This window comes from Synchiropus splendidus, chromosome 1 (assembly GCF_027744825.2).
Source record: "Synchiropus splendidus isolate RoL2022-P1 chromosome 1, RoL_Sspl_1.0, whole genome shotgun sequence".
NCBI classification, from domain to species: domain Eukaryota; kingdom Metazoa; phylum Chordata; class Actinopteri; order Syngnathiformes; family Callionymidae; genus Synchiropus; species Synchiropus splendidus.
Genome location: NC_071334.1, coordinates 49,420,968 through 49,444,738, shown reverse-complemented (window position 1 = coordinate 49,444,738; position 23,771 = coordinate 49,420,968). Strand labels below are relative to the sequence as shown.

Here is a 23,771-nt window from a genome sequence, read left to right as displayed (position 1 = left end):
GAGATGTGAATCGTCGCAACTTGATTCCAGTTCCAAGTGACAGAAAAGTGGAAATTGATGGATTCAGTCAACAACGTATTTGTGCTATTCCCTTCGGCTTATATACAAATGTTTGTTTCCAATTCTTAAAAGAATTAAATGAAAACAAATGCAACTTGCGCGATGACAGCAATTCTTGAATAAAGACAGTAACAAAACGAAGTACAGCAGTTCTCAATCTCTCAATCTCTTTACATTTAGAGGTTTACAATGAGGAAGGTACACGCCGTATTTTAACGGTACTAGCAGGGAAATAAGGACGACTTTAAAAACGTTCTTGAGTCAAGAAAATTGATAAACACCATGGATACTTAAGCCCACAATACGATGGGGTTGTTCAATGAATAAAATCGCGGATCTTTAGATAAACAAAGTGCACGCAAATCGCTAAACGTGTAAGAAAAAGGTGAAAATGATCAGAGTCGCTCCAACTTGTATATAATAGTAATCAGGCCTCTGTCGCCCCCTTCAGGCCAAGGTTGTTCGCTCGCTCATGGACTCATGAATAACCTCGGTGCAGACAGTGGACTCATGTGTCAGACATATAAAAATACATGTTTCGGCTCTGTGGGGAAGGTTCGGCCTTCACATGTGACTCGGTGTGCAGAAATAAACCAGCAGCAGTTGCATTCACTTCAACAGTTGTCGTCTAAATTTACCTGCCGCTCCACCGCTGCGCCTTTAAGAGCAACACTGAAACAGAATCTGGTCCAGATCGAGTCTCATCGAGACCCGGCTCATCTTCATCTCCCTCCCTCCTCTTCCTCACAACTTTTATTCCAGCGAGCACAAGCCGGGTTGAGTTACGTGTTGCGCCTTTAAGAGTCGGTCAGTTGGATTAGAGGCGCACGTAGATCCAGGTCTTTTTTTAGGCTTTTTTTTCGCGACTGACCAGGAGGATCCGGATCCGAGTCCCCGTCCATCGTCTCTGAGGTCCGGACATGGCCGAATTAGGGAAAGGAGTCACCGCCGGGAAACTGGCTATAAACGTCCAGAAGAGACTCACCAGAGCCCAGGAGAAGGTAGGAGACCCCCCTCGCGCGCGGCTAAAACGGGCTCCTGGCTCAGGTGTCCATCAGCTCCCTCATTTCAAGAAATGATTCCAATGTTTTAACCTGTAAATTGTCCCAGGAACCTTTTGACATGTTGCTGTCACAGACTCAAAAAAAAGTGAGAAATTCCAATGTTAGATTTTGAGGGCAATAAAACGTGAAGTTCAGTCTAAAAGTACACAGAAAAGTACATTTAAATGTCTCAAAGTGCATCATAATATAGACATAAAACTGTCTGATTCGCAATGATACCTAATAAATCAAGCTATTGCAATGAACTATGCTAATTAGCATCTAGCGATCAAGCATAAAACTCATGAATGCAAGTGATTTTTCTTTTCAAAATATCAAGTTTCTGTAACTGAAAATGGAGTTGGATGGAATGAAATTAATGACGTTTTATACTTTTTTTTCAAGCATTTTTTATATATCAAAATATCTCAAAGAATGTCAGCAAACGAGGAGATTGATCATGTCAATAGTTCTTAAAATGCAACCAATATGGAAAACACCTGAAATGTTCTGTTCATCATTCCATTAAATGCCACGTTTGAACTCACCAGAATTGCAAACCGTTACAAACGGATTGTATGACAAATAAAAAAAAAACAAACTTTGGGGCAGCGAAAATGCACATGAATCAACCCTCTCTGTGCTTCAAAGTTATTATTGTCTTTCTAATCAGTCTGCTGCTTAATCTGCTGAGTTCACTAATCACCTGACCAGCCTGGACTCTGGAGGTGTTCTGCTGTCTGCTTAACACTGCTGCGCTCCTCCTCGACTCTGCTCGCGTATGCTTTAGACCTGCTCTGCCTCATCTGTCCACACTGATGGGTCGTTCCAAGAGTCAAGACTTTGACTATTACTCGATGTCCTGTAAGTCCTTGGCAGGTGGTCTAGTTTCTGGTCTGGGTCTTTTTGATATTTGGACTATTTTTTGTGAAAAAAGCCCTCCGAAGTTGGAGCTGCAGTTGCCGCACACCACAAGGCATCAGAGTTTGTTTTTTTTGCATCGCAACCCTTATTGTCATGTAGGCGAATCTCATGTATGCCTGCATCATTTCCACCGTCTGTGCTTCTCCAGTGTCACGCAGGTTGTAAAGCAGGGGTCTCAAACTGATTCACAAAAGGGCCTTTGTCTGTGCAGGTTTTTGTTTCATCCAATCAGGCGCGCACAGTTTCACCAATCAGGAGACTGAAACAGTGGTCAGTCTGGTGCCGATGGTTTGGTTCCCCCACCGGCCGTTTTTGGATCACTCAGTGTTGTAGAGCATCAGGCTGGTTCAAGAAAGTTAAGGAATATGGTGGCTCATGATAAAGTCCTGACCAGCTGTGTGGCAAAACCAAGGCAGAGGAGGATCATGGTGGAGCCATTGAAGAAGACTGGTCAGCTCTTCATAGGAAGAAAGTCAAGACACTTCTAGGTGTCTGCCCATCTAACACAGAGGTGACCTCCCGATTATTAACGGATGGTACACACCAAAGACCCCTGCTAGGTCCCTGGCCTTGAACACATGAATAGGAAAGGTCCACCCTGCAGCCTCTCTGAAGTCATAGATGTTTTAAGGTTCCCCTCTTTAGAACAGGGACTGAGCGGCCATGTGTCGCCAAGTTTCTTTGAAAGCGGAGAAGAGGTGAGAATATGGAACAAAGTGGATTCAACCTGGTGTTCGCTTGGCCTTCCTGGCTGTACCGGAGGGGATCTGTGTGTACACTGAAATAGTCCAGGAGTTTGTAGTGCATTTGGAGAAGGCATACCACTGTGACTCGCAGGAGAGGTGCCCTTGTAGGAGAGTGATGAAGACACAGAGGTTTAGGGTGTCAGAGTGTTTCAACCAGGGAGGTTTTGGGAGAATAAACACTGTGAAGACTGTGGAGCCATCAGGAAGAGAATGAGCCTGGGCTTTCACTTGTTTCAATGTAGTCACATCCCGTCGTCATGTCAGGGCACTATATATATGTATATATGTGTGTATATAAATATGTATATAAATGTAGTGAGGACAGCTTGTGCTCCATTACTGGGAGTGAGACTTGGAGTCGACTGGGAACCCACCTTAAATAACTTTACACTGGTTCAGTCATGTCGTGGGATGGTCCTCTATCAGGCTGGGATGGAAGTCTGGCACTCCCTGATACAACTGAGGTCTGCCTGAGAAAAAATAATGTTTCAAATATCAGATGTCATTTTGGGTCGAGTGTTCTGCCCTAATGATGCAGCTGTCTTCAGTGACAGCAGCAAAGCAAACTTCAGATGTCTAGATGCACTTTGTTCTAATTCTCACCCTAAGTTTGAATCTACTGTCGCGATGACGTCACTTTAAACAGTCCTTACATTTCATAATTTGGGATCATTTAGAGGTCTGCACTTTCACATGTTTTATGCTGTAGAGGTTTTTCAACTCACCATAATTTATACTAATGTATCCTCGACAGTTCTGTAATTATAGTATATTTATAGTTTCCACTCAATAAACCTTTAACTAGCTGTGGAAAATGGGACAGGCGCTTCAGCCACGACGCTCCAAGAAAAGAGGAAGGTCAGAGTATCATCTTCCTCTGATGACCGGCGTGGTTGGAATGGGGGGCTTGTCGGCTTCAGCTGTTTAAGAGCTGGCATGATGCCGCTCTGTTCCGCCCGCCTCCTCTTCTGGAGCTTTCTGCCTAAAGTGACAGAAATTCTGCAGCTTCTTAAGTTCTACTGTGTGAAGTGGTTTAAAATCAAGGTTCAAAAGGTGAGGATCAACAGAGTAGGGTGTAGGATGGTGAGGCTTGAGAGACTCGCGGGGGTGTGGATAAAAAGGTTGTGTTTAGAGCGAAGGGGTGGAGGTTAAGTAGAAATAAAAGAATGAGCAGGGCCAGGAGGAAGTAGAGGAAGAGGAAGTAGGTGGAGGAAAGCAAATATGTGATGAGGATGTAGGAAAGAGCAGCTGCGTAGTTGGTTTCATCTACTGGAAAAAGAGGGAAGACAGAAAAACATTAATGATACTGTTTCAATTGAAACTGGCAACAAAACATCAGCAATGTAAAATAGTGATACAGAATAAAAAGCAAAATAGATTGTGAGGAGTCAAAAGATGAAAAAGAAGTCAGTGTGCATATAGTTGGCAGAATGAAGCAGAGAAGGTGAAATGATGCGGCTACGTCGAATGTTTACTGTATATTTGTTGGTTTTATGTTTAATGGAGTCTCCTTTAGATAAGAAGTGTGACGGAAATATACTTTTTAAAAATATCTAAATAAAGGGAAGGTGCATGTGGAGGAGTATTTTGGGGATTTGAAACTGAACACCCATCGCGCACACACTGTGGGGGTATTAAGGGTGATGAGGAAAAGCTCAGGGTGCACTATAAATACATCCATGCTGGCAGTCTAAGCCCCACCCACAGGTGTGAGGCATGCTGGGAGATGTGTGAACAACAGGTGTTGAGGTCAGCAGGTCGATGGTTCAGGACTTCTGCGTGACAAAAATGATTTAATTGAATAGAGATTGACGGGAAAATGTGACGTTTATTGTGGCTGACTGTGTTTTTACTGCCTGTCTCAGCCTGAACTATTGTGTAGAGCATTTGTTGGCCTCGCAGGTAAGAATGTTTGGTGGAGTGTTTTCAAGCGATATCTGAAGGAATAAGGATTTTTAGTGGATTATTCGTGATCAGTGAGATGAAGTTATGATCACACATTATCTTTATTAGTACCACAGAAAACATGACAGTCTCAGTTAACAAAAGGAGAAGCCAAGTGATCATACAGTAACCATGATCATGACCTTGTTGTCTGTAATGTCTTGCTGACTGGGAGATTTTTAGAAGATATTTTGACTTGCTTGTGTGTTTGCTTGTGTGTGATTATGAGGGGAAGTCCTGATGTGCTCAGGTCAGTGTGTGTCTCGAGGGGGAAGTCCCAGAGTGTCGATCTGGTTCGTGTGTGTGAGTGAATGTATGTGTTAGGGGATTATGGCAGCAGCTGCTCCTCGCCTGTCATCTGATCAGATTATCTCCTGACCTTTACCGACAAACCTTTTACCTCTGTTATATTTTGTCGTATTCTCATGTAGGGAGGCGTCAATCATGCACATTTGGGTTCCTCTACAAGGTGAAACAGGTGCATCATAATATGCAGTTCCATGTTCTGTCATCGCGGGGCGCTTTAATACCAACGTGTGGCTGCCATATATACATAGATCTGGTATTGGATGGTGTCAGTGGAAATCATGCCTGTTTACTGTTACAAAGAGAAGGCTTCACGGCTCCATTGAAATACACTTGCTTTGGTCAAAATGCTGCGTATTGACATTCATGGCTGCGGGGTTATGAGTTCAGAGCAGTGTTTTTCAACCGGTGTGTTGCCAGAAATGATCCAGTTTCACCTCATTTGTCCGGACACAGCGGTGGGCGATACGATGACATTGAATCGTGAACATTTAGAACCTGTTGACGATCTACCAATGTGAGGAGATTTCATGGTTTTGCTCATATTCTCTCTATACAACATAGCTCTATGCTGATGCGTTGATCCGGCCGTCACTAACTGCTGCAGTGCTCCTCTTCCCTCACTGTCCCTCACACTCAAATCCACAACTTCGAATTGTTAAACCTGATGTGACTCTAACTTATCACACACCTTCACGACAGAACGGTGGAGAGTTACTTGTCGGACCCGCGGCGCCATAGACTCTCTGCGCCACAGAGCTAATGGCTGACGTGAGGTTTCACTTCAAAACTTTATTGACACCCGTAGACAGTCAAAGTTTGAAAAACTAAATGCAGAACCAAATAAATGCATTCCAAAATGTGAAGAGAGAAAGAATCATTGTTGGTTTGAAGCTGAGGCAAAGAGTATTAAATATTTGTCTGAAAATCCCCCAAACTAGAATAAAATCAAGCAAAAGAGATCACAGCATCTGTTTGCCATATTGCCCACCCCTTTCTGGAAGCATTTTTGAAAAAATACATTTCAGGAATCTGTTTCTGCAAATAACATGCCAAAATAGCCAAGTTTCAGTGGCTTTAGGACTTTCGACTAAGTGCAATTGTGCTTCAGCTGAGGTTCCTTTTGTCGTGAGCCTTGGAATTTTTCAATGAACAAAGTGTGTCGTGGCTTAAAAAAGGTTGAAAAACATTGGTTTAGATCGAGAGACAAAAACATTGTAGTGCAGTGTAACTTTGAATTGAGCTACACATTCCTGTCATGGTTGATTCGGTGTATTTATTTGAAGAAGGTGTCTGTCTCTTTTAAGTTTCATGTTTGTGAAATGATCAAATTATTTTCTTCTTTCAGGTTTTGCAAAAACTTGGGAAAGCAGACGAGACCCGAGATGAAGCCTTTGAAGAGATGGTGGCGAAATTTAACAAGCAATTGGTCAGGGAAGGTTAAAACAACCTCATTTCTCACATACATGGAGATACCGGAGTGAATTCTACAACTGACACCATCTGCATGTTTCAGAGTGAAGGAACCAAACTGCACAAAGACCTTAAGGCCTACCTGGCTTCTGTCAAGGGTGAGTAGCCAGACATTTATGATGATGCGGTAAAAAAAAAAAATCTACTATTGCTCTCAGTAAAATTTCTAATCTTGTTTAATCGCACTAAAGCAGAGTTAAGTGGAGATTAATGGCAAATGAAACTCTCAAACTGCTTAATGGCCCATTTGTGCTCATGGTTACGTACAGATCCGGACAACGCCTTCAGTCTGTGCTCTGTGTTCATTTCATCCATATTTCTGCACGTCTCCACAAAGTTTATGGACCAAACGGAGCAGTACCACCGTAAACCGTGGGGGGGCGGTGTTGCTGTTAGTACTTGATACGTAGCTCTAGTGAGACTCGAAGACATGACAATGGTGGAAATTCACCATCCTCCAGAGGCAAAATATTTAACAGTGTCACTGACCACCACCTCCTACAAAGCTCTGTGTTCCTCTTGTGCAAGAGGTACATGACCCACTTCCACAGTCGCAATGTCGGTGACTGAAGAACGCATGGAAGAATGTGATCAGTAACGGAATCATCCTTTAAAATGGACGAGTATAAATTCATAAGTGAAAGGGAGAATAACTCTTTTTAATAAGTTGACAGGCCTAGTTTCAACTGCTAAAATTGCCAAAATGCAGTTTCAAATGTGATAAATATTCAGAAAAGTTCATTCAAATCTTAATAGCATGCGCTCATTGAGTCACATTTGTTGCTGTTTGTGTTCCAGCGATGCATGATGCTTCGCGGCGGCTGCAGGACTGTCTTGCTGAAATGTACGAGCCTGAGTGGTTTGGAAAAGAGGAGATGGACGCGCTCGCAGAGGTCAGCAAGAATTCAACTGCACTTACTCATGAGTCTCTCTGCCCCTTCTCTGTCTGTATTTTCAATTTCTTTTTTTTTTACACGTTTGTTGCACAAATATTTCTGATCATCAGACAAACGTAAAACTAAATATAACACAAGTAAACACAACATGCAGTTTACAAATGAAGAAGGAAAACAAAATCCAAGAAATTCAGAAAAAAAATGGGGCGGCGTTCTGAAGTGGTTCCAGTGAACCACGTTGCGAGCCATTATCCACAAATGGTGAAACAGTGCTGAACCTTCACAAGAGTGACAGACTGACCCGAATTAACTCAAGAGCTCAGTGACGACTGAGGGGTCACAAAAGACCCCACAGCAACATCCAGACCTGCTGGCCTCAATTAAGATCAGAGGTCATGACCCCACCGTCAGATGGAGACTGGCCAAAATGGCCGTCACTGGCAGAGTCCCTGGACAAAAACTACTGTTGACAATAAGGCTTGCCTCAACAACAAAAACAAAAAAACATCTTGATGACCCTGAAGACTTAAGGGAAAACACTCAGGGAACTTACAGGGTTTCACATTTTGTTTTACCTTGATAATGAGAAGCTTCATTTAAAGACTGTGTTTCCTTTACCTGTCTTTGACTGTAGATGTAGATGACCACTGTATCAGCCATCTTCCTGGTTGTGTTTCGTTCTTTTACTAACATGCTGGTTTGCATTTCTGTTTCTCTTTCTCTCTGACTCTCGTGCTCTAACCGCATGCTCTGTGTGAAGGAGATGATTGAGAAGGAGATGGATAATAATCTGGAGGTAAACGCATGAAAGGACGGTGAAAGCTGCATTATTTCATTTGTCCTAAAGTTCATGATTCGATTCAAATTGAACTTTGCTCACTCTCCATTGTCGTGGACACCGTTTTGAATCAATGACATTGTGTGTTCCAGGATACTGACACGCTCTGGTTAGATTATCACCAAAACCTCACTGATAAATCTCTGGTCACCATGGACACGTATCTGTCCCAGTTCCCTGACATCAAGGTAAGTGACCCTGCTGTGCGAAGAAAAGCACTTTTTTAATATCAACAGAACTTTATCTCCGTGTCAAACTTTTATCCAACATCTGAGAAATGTTGCTCCTCTTGACGCTATGAACAGCTTCATATGCTCTGTAATCATTAAAGTCATTCATTTTGGACGACTTTTTTTGAAACAAACGTCTGGTTTTCGTCGTTGACATTTGCGCGTCTGTCCGGCGCCTCCCACAGGCTCGCATCGCGAAGCGCGACAGGAAGCTGGTGGACTTCGACAGCGCACGGCATCACTTCTCCTCCCTACAGAAAGGCAAGAAGAAAGATGAGGCCAAGATCGCCAAGGTAACCTGGCACGCCCGCGCCTCGCCACGTGTGTGTGTGTGTGCGTTCATATTAAGGCGGTATGACTCGCATGAGCCTCATTCCACCTTCACAGTGTGTATTAACAGTCACACAGTTTTTCAACACATTAACATGTTTGCATTTGTTTTGAATTGTTTGGTTCTTCTCCGCCCGCCCTCTCTCTCTCTCTCTCTCTCTCTCGTCCTGGCTGCTGCATGCCGTGTGTATCAGCCTGCAGCTCTGTTGGAGAAGGCGGCTCCCAGTTGGGCTCAGGGTTTGATATCAGCCCACCAGGTCGCTCAGACTAACCTCTCCTTCAACCAGGTGACGAGTCCGTCCCTTGTTGTTCTCATGAAACACCATCAACAGCAAATCCAACTGAGTCTGCAGTGAAACTGATAGTAAAGAAACGTCTGATGCAATGAGCTAATTCTGATTTGTCAAACCTTTTGTTTCAATTTAACATTACTTTTGTGAAAATGATCTGCTAGTAATTTAATAAAAATGTTCATTTGCTGCAGACTGGATACAAGTACGGAAACTTTGATTCTATGTTTAGAGTTTGTGTTGATTGTGTTCAGAGCTCAACATAAATTTGATCTCCAATCACAATATTGTTTTTGTCCTCTAATGTCAGTGAATCCACGTATGAACTGAACCATCCCTAAAAGAATGAACTTCCGAGTTATTAAACCCTGACCACTGTCTGCATGACGACGCTGATCGATGACAGGAAGTCAGAAAGAGGTGTGAGGGTTAAAGCCGGGTTTGTGCGTGTGCGCAGGCGGAGGAGGAGCTTGGTCGAGCTCAGAGGATCTTCGAGGAACTGAACGTGGAGCTGCAGGATGAACTTCCAGGATTGTTTGACAGGTATATGGGGAGTCACTGCATGTAACCTCAGACAAGAAGTGACCATAAGTTCCAATATAGTAGGAACCTGATGCACCATATGCCAGAAATCCCAGCGTCCTATTTGACTCCTCACGTTCCTTTGATCCTCACATTAAAAAACTGTCCAGTCCTGTTTCCTCCAGATGAAAATCATCTCTAAATTCAAACCCTTGTGCTCACATGCTGACTTCGAATAATAATAATTCATGCATTCATATTCGCCCGCTCTTCTCACTGGCTTCAACAAGAAATGTCTCTCACGCCCCCTGCTGGTTCAGAACTCAGCAGCGAGGCTTCAAACTGGATAGCACATCACTCATGTGTTAGACTCCTGTGCACTTTAGAATCCACTTTAAGATTTTACTGATAACTTTGAAAGCTCATCTTGGCCTGGCCCCACGACTACACTGTAGAACTGCTGACCGCCTACAAGCCTGCCAGGACCCTCAGATCCTCACGTGAGACTCTGCTAGAGGTCCCTAAATCTAGACTGAAATCTTGAGGTGACACAGCCATTTCTGTCTGGTCTACTCTGGAAGAGTCAGCCGGAGGAGAGACCAAACCCAACGTGCACCGCCGCCTTTTAATCCCCGCCTGAAACTCACTTCTATAGACTTGCAATATCCTCCTAACATTTCCTAGGTTCTAGCTCAGTGAAGACAAACACGTCAATAAGTAGCAATGCTGTGAAGAAAAATGAATTACATTGTTGAAAATTAAAGTATATGTGTTATTATTATTATTATTTTGGCCGGTAACTGTTTTTTTTTTTCCTTCAGTCGTGTTGGCGTTTATGTTAACACATTCCAGAGTCTCGCCAATCACCAGGAAAAGTTCCACCGGGAAATGAGCAAGGTAATTCACATATAATTGTGACTTGACACTCGAAGCAATTGAATTGATTCATTCATTTCCCTACAGCTGAGTCAAAACCTCAATGACATCATGACCAAACTGGAGGAGCAGCGGCAGCTCAAGTAAGTGAAGCAGAACAGCCTTGATCTGACTCTAGTCACGACGCGTCACACGGTTGGGTTGAAGCAGTTCAGTTAGAATAGATGAGGACGGGACAAGTGTCAGGAGTGTCACGTCCTCACGCTGCCCTCTACTGCAGAAAAGGTGCAGCCGGATCAGCAAAGGCAGGAGACGGTGCTAAGAGGTAACATGAGCCGCATGTTTGCCCTGCGAATAACTGCTGATTTTGAGCAAGACTGTGACTAGTGTGGTTGAAATTCATCAGAAAAAAGGTCAGAAGAAAATAACATGTTACTTACAAAACTTATAACCTTACAAAAGTTTTGTTTGTGTCTAAATTATTGAGATCATTTAGCCACAATGAAGTGGGAACCTTGTTATTTATTATTATTTCAACAACTAAATGTGTGTGCTTCATGTACTAATATTATTATTGACTTTGTCATGTTTTGCTTATTAACACCAATTGAAATTGTGCTGGGGACCTGTGCTATTAAATATTCACATTGCTTTAATATCCCATGTTCATCGCCGCATGTTTTGTTTGTTTCTCTTTCAATATTCATGGTGTAAAGTAATTACTCATCGTAGCTTTTGCCCCTTGTTTACAGTGAGGAGGCGAACCACAGCGAGTCTGCCAGCGCTGCACCAAAGGTACAGCTTGCTTCAGTAGGATCACAATTTAAAGTCAGAATTCTTTTGAAATGTAAATTATTTTGGAACGTTAACCAGGACCATAGAAACCAAGAGCTAGTTCAGCAATAGATTTCAGCGCTGTTCAAAGATAAGTGCTGGATGGGAGGGAGTGTCGGGAGGAGAGCTTCTTATTACGTGGTGACTAAGAGGATTGGAGGTTTGAATCCAGGTTCGGGGCAACCATCCAAGCAATGTGTCGAGGAGTCAGCTGAAGTAAATAAATAGCGTCCAACAGTTTCTTTAGATTCACAAAACAAACGTTGAGTGTGTTATTGCTTGTGCATGTCCGCATGTGTGTGCATGTGAATGGCGTGGCAGAGGCCGGGCCCTCCTCCCAGCAGACCACCCCCCACACTCTCACCATCTCCAGACTATGGGCAGGAGGATGATGTGCCTACAGAGGACGATGGCTCCACGCAGGGTGGTGAAACGGATGTCACTGCGTCACAGGTCAGCCAGAGGGCAAGACAGAGAAGCGACGGGATTTTTTTCAAAGCAGAGATTTAGAGAGCTTGTGTGTCTGTGTGCATGACTGGATGTAGCGTGAGCTCAGTTCAGCGGTGAACCTGCTGGACTGGGACTTGGAGGTTTTACAGCCTGTTCCATATACGACGTGTCAGGTCGGTGCGCGTTGTGAGGATGAGACGCTGAGTGAGGCTTGAAGAGTTTGTGTTCACACACAATAATAACTTCTTGTCACTTAAATGTCTTCTACAAGACTTTAAATTTGCACTTCAATAATGCATTTTCATTCATTCATTCACTCAGAAAACATCAGAAGACATCAGGAGTGTGTGTAAACACAACTCAAGGTTGCTGTGTTCGTTGTGTTTTCATCCTTTAAAGATTCTATCCTTCACTTGTGTTTTGCTACGAGGAGCAGCGGATCACAAAAAAAGTAACAGCAAGAGTGGTACCTCTGAGATTAGTCGCCTAAGATAATGAGTTTAAGGACCAGAATGCATCTTGTTTCCATATATTTTTTAGCTAGAACTCCTCCGCAAATTGTCCAGGAAATGATGCTTGATGAACAGCTCCCTCTGGCTGACTGACTAACAAAGACACATTGATGTCTTCAGCTGCTTGCTCGCCAAAACTTTAATGCAGTTCAACACATTTAAAAAAATCTAAATTGGTGTACTAAATGTTTTTGGTGCAAAACATACAATATTACAGTTGTTTGTAAGTAAGTTTGTAAAGTTGTTTAGTTTGCGTGTTTGTTAACAGAGTAACTCATAAAGTATTTCAATGAAAACTTCAGGCTCTCACCGAAGTGTTTGGATTTTGCTGTTGTAGACTTGAATTTACGACCATTGCATAGAATCCCAATCGATTGAGCAGCTCAGAAAGTTGACGTTTAATTTTATAAAACACAACATACGATCGAATGTAATAAATCATCCAAACAAAATGTGGATTTACAACGGTCCGTTTTGCAGGTTTTCACGTTCGCTCCTTCTTCGTGGCTCTTGTGTGTCTTTCGGAACTTCTCGGCGCTACCGCCATCTGCTGTCCTTTTGAGCTCATTGCACTCTGAATATTTAACATGAAACGTTAAATGCTCTCTCTGCGTGCTTTTCTAGTTTTAATCTATAATGCTTCATAAACTATGGATGTGGTGCTCAAATTGTGTAAACACAGTTTGAACTGACTGTTTTGTTTTGTCTGTTCATGCGTCTTGAAGGCCCCATCATGGGACTCATGGGTAAGAATGTTTCAAGCTATGAACTCAAGTCAGAAATTAAAATGGAATTTACAGCCTTCTTTTCATTTTTAAATCCCAACCTGGCCTCTCCTGATATTGCAAAAAAAAAAAATAAATCTAACATCCTTTCCGACACTACAAAAACCTACCTTCCCTCCTTCATCCTCTCCTCTGCCACTTCCTTCCTTCAATCCTCCGAAAACCAATGGCGTATACACGTAGAGAAATCCAGCGACAGAGCGGGATCCCAACCGGCAGTACAGCGAGGATGCAGAGTGGAATACTGAGCAGGATTCCCAAGGCTATGCCGACGCTGGCTGGGAAGATGCGGAGGCTGTTGAGGGTCAGGAGAGCTGGGACGATCATGGAGGTTACGCTGCAGAGTCGTACAGTGAGCCTTCCTGGGATGATGGGCAGGTGCGATGGTAGCGCAGGACGTAGATGGATAACACATGTCGCAGGAATTCTAGAAACACATCTACTTTTCCGAACTTCTCTTCCTCTTCCAGCATCAATTCAGGCTTGTTGTAATTGAAGGATTCTCTTCTTCTGAACAGAGTTTGGCGACCAACGGCTCCAACTGTGAAATGCCTCCAGGCTTCCTGTACAAGGTGAGAGGAGGTGTTGTAGTTCAGTCACGTCTGACTGGCGCAGAGCTACCATGCCCTCTTCCACTTCTCCCTGCAGGTAAAAGCGATACACGACTACGCTGCCACCGACGGAGACGAGCTGGAGCTGAAGATTGGCGACATGGTTCTCGTGGTGGCGTTTGACAACCCGGATGAACAAGTGAGGGTTTGTCTTCCCTGCGAACACAGCGGTATGTTTTTTTATTTCTCACTTGGTTTGTGTGACCCGTGCAGGACGACGGCTGGCTGATGGGAGTGAAGGAGACCAGCTGGATGCAGAATAAAGATTTTTCAGCCAAAGGTGTTTTCCCCGAAAACTTCACCCAGAAGGTTTGAGGTCGAACGCCCACCTAGGTTCCTCCTTTTCTCACCTGCACACTGGAATCTTCCTGTCCGTGTCACGTCCGTGACGCGGTCGGTCAGATCAATCTGCTGATGGCACCGGGCGGATTGTTTGTGCAGTTGCACCAGTGCCAGTACGTACAAGCCCATAGAACAAAAATACAATGTTTTGCCTTGTCTTGATACATCCAGTTTTCACTCTCGACACACTGCAGTTTTGTATTTGGATCACTAAGAAAAACATCTATTTTTTCAAAACATTGAAATATTTATATTCATCTGGCATTTTCAGCAATATTAAATTATCCTCTGAATATTAAAAGACTTTATTATCATGCATCTAATTTGGACATTTAATTCAGGTTTCTTTTGTTATTTATGTCTCTCTGCAACATTGAAATGTCAAAACAGACAAATGGCTGACTTGGATGAATGTCAAAATGTTGTTCCTTCGGTTTTGAAATGAACGTTTGGATGAGTTTACTGCATGATATTTTGGACTTGTCGTTGTTGACCGTCACATCTGGTTTGGGTTCATGCCTTTATTTTGTTGGAAATGAAATATGAGTGAGACACAAAACATTAATGTATAAGAGCCAGTGACTGGTTTTCTAAGGTTTAAAACAGAAATTTAGAAGCTATTTTATTTTCCTTCTTATTTTTCCTCTTATTTAAAGATTCAGTTTGGAAGGGTGAACATGTGTCCTCTGATTAGCCTTTTGGATGAGACATTTGTGTTGACAGCAGCTGATGAAAAAAAAAAAATCACATTTTCAATTGACTTTTTTTAAATACTTTGCTGTAAACAGTGGAAAACTATGTGCAATTATCAAGGTTTTGTCTCTGTTTGATGTCATCAGCGTCATTAAAGAAGAATGAAAGAAGTGCAGTTCCTTTTCTTCTTGACCTAAAACTACACTTTAGTCTGCTCATATTTGGAGGCGGAAATATGAAGTTAAAGCTGGACTGGTTTGTCTCAGACCCTTTTTATAAGCGATACATTGTGTGTTTTTAAAGTCAGTGGAGAGCAGGTTGCTCCAGCATCACTTGTAGTTTTTGGTAGCGCAATAGCTAGATCTTCCGTGGGGCGACGGGTGTTCCACCTGCCTGCTCCGGGTTAGACATTATTTGTGTGCAGTACAAAAGATTATCAATGAGTAGCAGAGCATGTTGACAGAAGGTGTCCTGCCGCTCGTGTTTTAAACTTTGACCAAGCCATTATCAAGATGGTCACTGTGGAGACCGAAGAAGGTCAACAGAAGGGGTTTCATCTGCTGTCTGGCCTGTTTCAACTACCATTGAAGTGGTTCGTATGAAGGAAATTCATTTTCTTCTAGAAACATAAACTGCATTTTCTAACTGTACTCACTATCTGTCGAGTGATTTGTTGTTTGTGATTGAGCAGAGATAGATGTATCAATAAAAATCTATTAAAAAAAAAGACAAAACTTTTACATTTCACAAAATGTAAAATTGTAACACTGAACAAAGGTCATATTCTAAAAGGTGTTTAAATCGCTGTCAGTGGTCTAAAACCTCATTACTTGAACAAGAAGTTGAGCTTTTGGAGGACAAGACAATGAATTGATGGCAGGGACTGAAGAGGTACCATGATAAACAATTGTAATCCTAATAATAACTGTTAAAATCCAGCTTGTTTTTCAGTGTAAATTAGAAGCAACGCAGGTGTAACACTGACACCCACCTGGCATCTTTAATTCATACTTAAAAGTTAGTCCCATTTGTCTTCAAGGCAACCCTTCACTCGCAGCTGACACCTGATCAAACAACGCCTTTGGAAAGCGTCGCCAAGGGAACCAGAAAGAAGACCTTAGGTTTCATGTGCGCTTACAAAACACTCCCCCTCTCTTTCAACATGTCACTGTCTTACCAGAGCCTGCTGCTCTCCTCTTCACCTGGTGGTTGCTACTTTGGGAGCCTAACCCAGAAGCATGTGCTGTAAATTCCTCGGGTGTTGCTCATGTGACCCTAATCCCCGGTAATGCTTCAGCTTTAGCTTGTCAACCAGCCAGTTTTACAAAAACACAAGCCACTATTGTCTTCCAAAGCTTTAGTCATTTGTTTGCACTTTATTCCTGGCTGTCAATCACTGAACACTAAATGTTCCTGCTGAGGTCCACATTCAAATCATCACTTCAGTGTTCAAAAGGTTGCCAACATGTGGACCATTTTCCCGGGTGACTACTTCAATTCAACTCACTTTACTGTGGGAAGAATACAGTGCTATCTTGGCTTGTTAGCTTTGATACACCACCAAGCCAAGTTAGTTACTCTGGGAGCTGACATTGAAATTCCTGTTACCAAATGTCCACCAGAATTCCCAATGACACCTGTGCAGTCTTGAGGCTCAGTCCACATCGATCTGATCCGATACCTTCTACTTCTAAAAGATTGAATGAAACTGCTTAATACTGACACCTAAATTTATATTTCTTTCACACCGCGGCTTGACTGTTGAAGGGTTCCGTTTGGATGGATGGCTACCGATACCATAAAACCGAAACCACTATGTCAGCATGCATTTTTTGAATGTCAGTTATAACAGTTTTGTTAAATTTGTCTTTTTAGTGCAGTGAAACTTTTGTTTTATTTATATATATATATATATATATATATATATATATATATGGGTTGGAGAACTCAACATGGTCCTGGCTTCACAAAAGACCTTGGTTTAGGAGCTTGAATGCATGCTCAGCCTTTTAATGGTACTCTATCACATTTCAGCACCCATGTGGTTCGCTCAACCGTAACGCTTGCTTGCACCCGCCCAGCCATCATCTGTCGAGTCAGTCACCCACTCATTCACTCATTCATGCACATCAAACACACTGTGTATGCTTCAAATGGCCGCTGCGTGGCCTGCCCCATTGCTGACCACTGAGAGTGGAGGGCACCCGCCCTGATCCTGGTCTTTCATGGGAGAACCTGCTCATAGACCATGGCAACAAAGAGCCTGCCTTCTGATGTGGCATCCATTGTGAACCTTGTGCGGTGGAGCACTAGCAATCTAAAGAGCTCTGGGATGTTGATGAAACCGCAGTGTACACAAGGCTGAGATCACACAACTGTTTTGTGCAGATTCAGACGCATCATCGACCTGCAGGGAAAATATACAAGTAGATAAGATGGTCAGCTGAGGTTGGAAGTGAGAACATGCTTGTCAGAAACCTGAGTGTAGCTAGATATAGGCCAGTGCACCAGGGGCCATCTTGATTTTCTAGCATGACAGAAAATGTTGTGAAACCATGCAGTTGTATTATCCAAACTTCAGCTCACAAAGTCACTGCAAACAATATCATAACAGAACTTGAACCAAACGTTTTTGCCGTATCCCAAACAGAAGAACAATGGGACAGTCGTGTATCATGTTTCCCAGCTGGGTAGTGGTTACTGCTCAGAGTTCCCAACACCCGTACAAGCCAATGCAGGAGCGGTTTTGTTAGTTATCCTCCTCTTTATCTTCCTCCTCGTCTTTCAAAGAGGAGCCTGTGTTTTCTTCTCCCGCTTCTCCAGTTACCACAACATGCCAGACTGTTGCCAGGCAACATTGCAATATATAACAGCCTGCTGCTCCTGTACCTGGCAAACAGTCCCAGCCATCTCATCTCAGGTGAACAAAGGACTTTTCTAAGCAACGGAAACATGGTGAGAAACACTTTTTCCGGCCGTATTTCTGGAAAGGAACAGATAAATAATAGACCTTTTCATCTATTACCATGGCATAGGGGCAGTTAATAAGCTACTTATAAATTAATTTACAGTTCAGATCTTACCAACGAGAGTAGATCATGGTGAAACATTTTTTTGAATGTCATTATTGATACTGTCTTTAATTGCTCTAAAAACAACTACTGAATCTGAAGAAGTAACCTGACATAACAGAAGAACATCTAGACTCATGAAGTAGATTTCCATCTGAGTAGCTTGTGTCGTCTGACCTCTTAACCCCCACAGCGTGAGTGTATCTCTATCCATGTGGGCCAAGCTGGAGCTCAGATTGGCAATGCATGCTGGGAGCTGTACTGCCTGGAGCACGGCATCCAGCCAGACGGTCAGATGCCCAGTGACAAGACCATCGGAGGTGGCGACGACTCCTTCAACACCTTCTTCAGTGAGACGGGTGCAGGGAAGCACGTCCCCAGGGCGGTGTTTGTGGACCTGGAGCCCACTGTTATCGGTATATACACTTGTTATTTTTCTATTTAAGTCAGTTGTGATTGAGCCTTTTCTTTCTCCCCGAAGACGAGGTCCGTACAGGGACTTACCGCCAGCTCTTCCACCCTGAGCAGCTGATCACTGGCAAGGAGGATGCTGCCAACAACTACGCTCGTGGTCACTACACGATTGGCAAGGAGATCATTGACCTGGTTCTTGACAGGATCCGTAAACTGGTAAGTTTTACAAGGCAAATGTTATCGATACACTGACACTTAAAAAAAACCACATCTTTATTTCAGGCTGACCAGTGCACTGGCCTCCAAGGGTTTCTAATCTTCCACTCCTTCGGAGGAGGAACCGGATCTGGCTTCACCTCCCTGCTGATGGAGCGTCTCTCTGTCGACTATGGGAAGAAGTCCAAACTTGAATTTGCCATTTATCCGGCACCTCAGGTGTCCACTGCTGTGGTGGAGCCCTACAACTCCATCCTCACCACCCACACCACCCTGGAGCACTCTGACTGTGCCTTCATGGTGGACAATGAGGCCATCTACGACATCTGCCGCAGAAACCTGGACATTGAGCGTCCCACCTACACCAACCTCAACAGGCTGATCGGCCAGATCGTGTCCTCCATCACGGCCTCTCTGAGATTTGACGGAGCCTTAAATGTTGACCTGACAGAGTTCCAGACCAACTTGGTGCCCTACCCTCGAATCCACTTCCCCCTGGCCACCTATGCCCCCGTGATCTCAGCAGAGAAGGCCTATCATGAGCAGCTGTCGGTGGCCGAAATTACCAATGCCTGCTTTGAACCGGCCAATCAGATGGTCAAATGTGACCCACGTCACGGCAAGTACATGGCTTGTTGCTTGTTATTCCGTGGCGATGTGGTGCCCAAAGATGTAAACTCCGCCATTGCAACCATCAAAACCAAGCGCACCATCCAGTTTGTGGACTGGTGCCCGACTGGGTTCAAGGTGGGCATCAACTACCAGCCTCCGACTGTGGTTCCAGGAGGAGACCTGGCCAAGGTGCAGAGGGCAGTGTGCATGCTGAGCAACACCACTGCCATCGCCGAGGCCTGGGCTCGCCTGGACCACAAGTTCGACCTCATGTACGCCAAGAGGGCCTTCGTCCACTGGTATGTTGGTGAGGGAATGGAGGAGGGGGAGTTCTCTGAGGCCCGTGAGGACATGGCCGCCCTGGAGAAGGACTATGAAGAGGTTGGCACCGACAGCATCGGAGACGATGGAGAGGAGGAGGGGGAGGAGTATTAAAATTTGAAAAAAAAATCCTTTTAAACCCCATCACTGGGCTGATTAAAAAAAAATAATTCTGAGAAAAAATCTTTTGGACAGTTGACAACAAATGAATTTAATCTAATCTAATCTAGTCATTGAGCTACTGTAGCTTCCTGGTTTATAAAACTGGAATCAACGGCATTAATCGCCTGTTTAACCTCATCACAATTGTGTATTTAATAAAGCCTTTTTTGATTGATTTATTGCCCTTCTGGAGTTTATCCCATTAATAATCAATTTGAGGACAACGCACATGTATGTATGTATGTAATATTAGTGAGTTCTATTCTTCTCTTGAATAATAGAATAAATGAATTCTCTGTGTTTAATTTCCATTTCCCACATTTCACCTTCAGTCTATATTCGATGGGAAAACACACCTTAATTTGTTACAGTCATTGAGCTCATTTCCATCTCTTCTTCTTCTACTTCTTAATTCCTTCTTGTTGATATTTGTGGCATTATTTATATGCGTTGTATTTGTAGTAATGTAAGTTTACATGGAAACCTATTTAAAAGTCTGTTATGGTGCACAACACTTCAAGCATAATTCAACAGTAGACATCAATCCTGACAACACTAAGTGAACAACGTGCACGTCATAGCTGCAAGTATGATTTGACTACATAAAGCGTCATGCCGTTGCACCTACAGTCAGCATCCACACATTAACAGAAGAATTTTACTTGCATCACTGTCACTTGAAGAATCAACATAAGCGACTACAAACATACTTACATGGCCTGGTGACCAGCTCCTAGTCCACTTCCGGGTCGTGGGGAGCACGCGAGCCGGTCCTCGCGGTCATATTTAAAAAAAAACTGCTTCGTCATGGGTGCAATGACACCCTTTAACGACTGAGGGCAGTATTGAGGGTGAGCTGCAGCAAATCCGCCGAAGAAGTGTGAGATTCAAAAGTCTCCTGGCCCCGCCTCTTCCACAGTATAAATACATCCCGACCAGCCGCACTTTTCTATTCTTCATTCCTCATCCGACTCTTGAGCATCGGTGCGCAGGAAAAAGACTTTTCAAAATGGTGAGTGTTGTGATGTTTGCATGTCAACCTTCCAATGTTTGTCCCGACCGAAATGTCCACGTATATTTGTTGCGCTTCTCACCACGTGTCAGTTTTTTTAAGTGCCATCGTTAATTTTTTTGTGACCACGTTTCGTCGTTTCATATGTTTGTGAAACGTAACATTTTGAGTTATAATGGTTTCCACTGGAAAATACCGCGTGGTTTGCTCCACGTCCGTTTGGCGCGTGACGTGTGCAACAGAGTGTCGCTTTTGGAACTGAGGGAAAACTGTCCCTGAAAAGTTAGAAGTAACTTTCTCGACAATTAAAAAAAGTTTATTTCTTTTAACTGTTCCTCCTGCCTCATGTGTCGAGTTGACATTTGTACTGTTCTTTGTCTTTGAGTGGGTGGGATCAGTGACTACGCCCTGTCCGTGAATGTAGCACAAAAGTGGGGGCCGAGAGGAGGTTGCCTTATCCGTTAGTAGCACGTTCTTCCCGCCTAAATCAACCGCTACCATGGCGCTCACTGGCCGAGCAGCGTCTCCTATTTAACCATATTTTGCTACTTCTGCATAGCCCCTTTAGAAATGCTGCTGGATGGTTTAAACTTTGATTTGATCAAAGTTGTGTCGACTGAAGACAGTTGAAATAAACCTGTCATCGATGCTTATGATACTGTGCTGTGTCCATGAAACCTTTTTGGTCTCTGTTGATGGACCGTGTGTGTGCCTTGTCTTTGCAGCGTGAGTGTATTTCAATGCATGTGGGCCAAGCCGGCGCCCAGATGGGTAACGCATGTTGGGAGCTGTACTGTCTGGAGCACGGCATCCAGCCAGACGGTCAGATGCCCAGTGACAAGACCATCGGAGGTGGCGACGACTCCTTCAACACCTTCTTCAGTGAGACGGGTGCAGGGAAGCACGTCCCCAGGGCGGTGTTTGTGGACCTGGAGCCCACTGTTATCGGTAAATACACTTGGTATTTTTCTATTTAAGTCAGTTGTGATTGAGCCTTTTCTTTCTCCCCGAAGACGAGGTCCGTACAGGGACTTACCGCCAGCTCTTCCACCCTGAGCAGCTGATCACTGGCAAGGAGGATGCTGCCAACAACTACGCTCGTGGTCACTACACTGTGGGCAAGGAGATCATCGACCTGGTTCTGGACAGGACTCGTAAACTGGTGCGTCCATCATGTGTTCTGGAAGTTGCTGTGCTTCAATGTTGATCCCTTGGTGTTAACTCTGGCGCACCCCCCAGGCTGACCAGTGCACTGGCCTCCAAGGGTTTCTTATCTTCCACTCCTTCGGAGGAGGAACCGGTTCCGGGTTCACCTCTCTGCTGATGGAGCGTCTCTCGGTTGACTATGGGAAGAAGTCAAAGCTGGAGTTTGCCGTGTACCCCGCACCTCAGGTGTCCACTGCTGTGGTGGAGCCCTACAACTCCATCCTCACCACCCACACCACCCTGGAGCACTCTGACTGTGCCTTCATGGTGGACAATGAGGCCATCTACGACATCTGCCGCAGAAACCTGGACATTGAGCGTCCCACCTACACCAACCTCAACAGGCTGATCGGCCAGATCGTGTCCTCCATCACGGCCTCTCTGAGATTTGATGGAGCCTTAAATGTTGACCTGACAGAGTTCCAGACCAACTTGGTGCCCTACCCTCGAATCCACTTCCCCCTGGCCACCTATGCCCCCGTGATCTCCGCAGAGAAGGCCTATCATGAGCAGCTGTCGGTGGCTGATATTACCAACGCCTGCTTTGAACCGGCCAATCAGATGGTCAAATGTGACCCGCGTCACGGCAAGTACATGGCTTGTTGCCTCCTGTACCGTGGCGATGTGGTGCCCAAAGATGTAAACTCCGCCATCGCAACCATCAAAACCAAGCGCACCATCCAGTTTGTGGACTGGTGCCCGACTGGGTTCAAGGTGGGCATCAACTACCAGCCTCCGACTGTGGTTCCAGGAGGAGACCTGGCCAAGGTGCAGAGGGCAGTGTGCATGCTGAGCAACACCACTGCCATCGCCGAGGCCTGGGCTCGCCTGGACCACAAGTTCGACCTGATGTACGCCAAGAGGGCCTTCGTCCACTGGTACGTTGGTGAGGGAATGGAGGAGGGGGAGTTCTCTGAGGCCCGTGAGGACATGGCCGCCCTGGAGAAGGACTATGAAGAGGTTGGCACCGACAGCATCGGAGACGATGGAGAGGAAGAGGGGGAGGAGTATTAGACATGTTTGGCTGTGTTGACAATAAAACAGTTTGATGCGTGACTTGTTTCACTTTGAATTTGTATTGTTTAATAATGGAACTGCAAATCAGCAAATGGTGGTGGAAAGAAATGTCTTTTCTGACATGGCCATCTGCATATTATCCACCTATTTAGTGTCATGTTTGAAAATACTACCAACTGGTGCTGAATGTTAGTTTTCATTGAATGTAGTTTATCTTGACTTAAATGGCTCCAGTCCTGAATTCTATTTAGGAACATTTAAAAAAATGGCAATGATTCAGATGAAAGCCTCAGGTTTTCCCCCAGTGTTTCATGTTTCTCTTCATCAAACAAGTTCTTTCAAAAATCATATGTAAAGGTGAATGAGGCATCATTGTGCTGACACCTGCTGGACATTAAAAATCCCTGCAGGCAACCTACTTGACTAAACTGACTTGATGACCAACTGTAGTTAAGTCTGCGTTCATTATTATTCCATATCTTTATTTCATGTCTAAATAATGGGAACATGCATCATAATGTGAGGATGCTTGTGGTCTTTATTAAAAAAAAGATTTTCCAATGATTTAAATTTTTCTAGATTAAATTATATCTTGAAATTAATTTCAATTAGAATGGAAAAAATCTGTGACAAACTGGGTAAAGGTTGAAACAATTACATGATTCTCCGACAGGAGATCAAAATGGTCCCACACGGCAGACATCTTGCGTTTTCCTTGGAGTTGCACTCTAGATCCACACAGACATTCACGAGGAACCGTGAGATCAGATTGTTTCAACAGTTGCATCCTGTTGACAGAAGCGCTTCCTTATAAACACAGTTCGGCGCGTTTTTGCCGAGTCGACACAGTCACGTGGTACGCGCACCGACGCGGGGATTGCGCTGTGAGCTCGGCGCGCGCGCAAAAGCTCATTAAAATATACCAGTAAACCCATCTCAATTTTGCATGAAGACTTAGAAGTGAATTTTAGGAACTCCCCCACAACCTTCCCAGACTAAAATACTTCTTAAGGCATCTGCCATGGAACACGAAAA

The 23,771-nt window shown here is 44.1% G+C and overlaps 3 protein-coding genes across 14 annotated transcripts; all 3 read left to right on the top strand.

Annotated features, from left to right (window-relative positions):
* Positions 1 to 720: 720 nt before the first annotated feature.
* Positions 721 to 14,898, top strand: bin1b (bridging integrator 1b). 12 transcript variants are annotated; one of them, XM_053851200.1, is made up of 19 exons: positions 726 to 1,061; positions 6,372 to 6,452; positions 6,540 to 6,594; positions 7,295 to 7,389; positions 8,153 to 8,188; positions 8,323 to 8,418; positions 8,646 to 8,753; positions 8,985 to 9,077; positions 9,538 to 9,623; positions 10,424 to 10,499; positions 10,566 to 10,621; positions 10,759 to 10,803; positions 11,231 to 11,273; positions 11,634 to 11,765; positions 13,000 to 13,020; positions 13,243 to 13,437; positions 13,578 to 13,631; positions 13,708 to 13,815; positions 13,884 to 14,897. In XM_053851200.1, exons 1-19 carry the CDS (start codon positions 981 to 983, stop codon positions 13,983 to 13,985), a joined length of 1,563 nt encoding a protein of 520 aa, XP_053707175.1. In that variant the 5' UTR covers positions 726 to 980; the 3' UTR covers positions 13,986 to 14,897. The 12 variants fall into 12 exon arrangements, with proteins under 12 accessions (XP_053707192.1, XP_053707227.1, XP_053707175.1 ...); XM_053851208.1 differs by having other exon boundaries at positions 730 to 1,061; positions 13,708 to 13,809; positions 13,884 to 14,896; XM_053851217.1 differs by lacking the exon at positions 8,153 to 8,188 and having other exon boundaries at positions 721 to 1,061; positions 13,884 to 14,898.
* Positions 14,899 to 16,779: 1,881 nt separating this feature from the next.
* LOC128763697 (tubulin alpha-1A chain-like) lies at positions 16,780 to 19,676 on the top strand. The gene is made up of 4 exons (XM_053872795.1): positions 16,780 to 17,660; positions 17,970 to 18,192; positions 18,258 to 18,406; positions 18,473 to 19,676. The coding sequence occupies exons 1-4, from the start codon at positions 17,658 to 17,660 to the stop codon at positions 19,451 to 19,453; spliced, it is 1,356 nt and encodes a 451-aa protein (XP_053728770.1). The 5' UTR covers positions 16,780 to 17,657; the 3' UTR covers positions 19,454 to 19,676.
* Positions 19,677 to 20,362: 686 nt separating this feature from the next.
* Positions 20,363 to 22,798, top strand: LOC128763693 (tubulin alpha-1A chain-like). Its single transcript, XM_053872782.1, has 4 exons — positions 20,363 to 20,513; positions 21,239 to 21,461; positions 21,527 to 21,675; positions 21,753 to 22,798. The coding sequence occupies exons 1-4, from the start codon at positions 20,511 to 20,513 to the stop codon at positions 22,731 to 22,733; spliced, it is 1,356 nt and encodes a 451-aa protein (XP_053728757.1). The 5' UTR covers positions 20,363 to 20,510; the 3' UTR covers positions 22,734 to 22,798.
* The last annotated feature ends 973 nt before the right edge of the window (positions 22,799 to 23,771 follow it).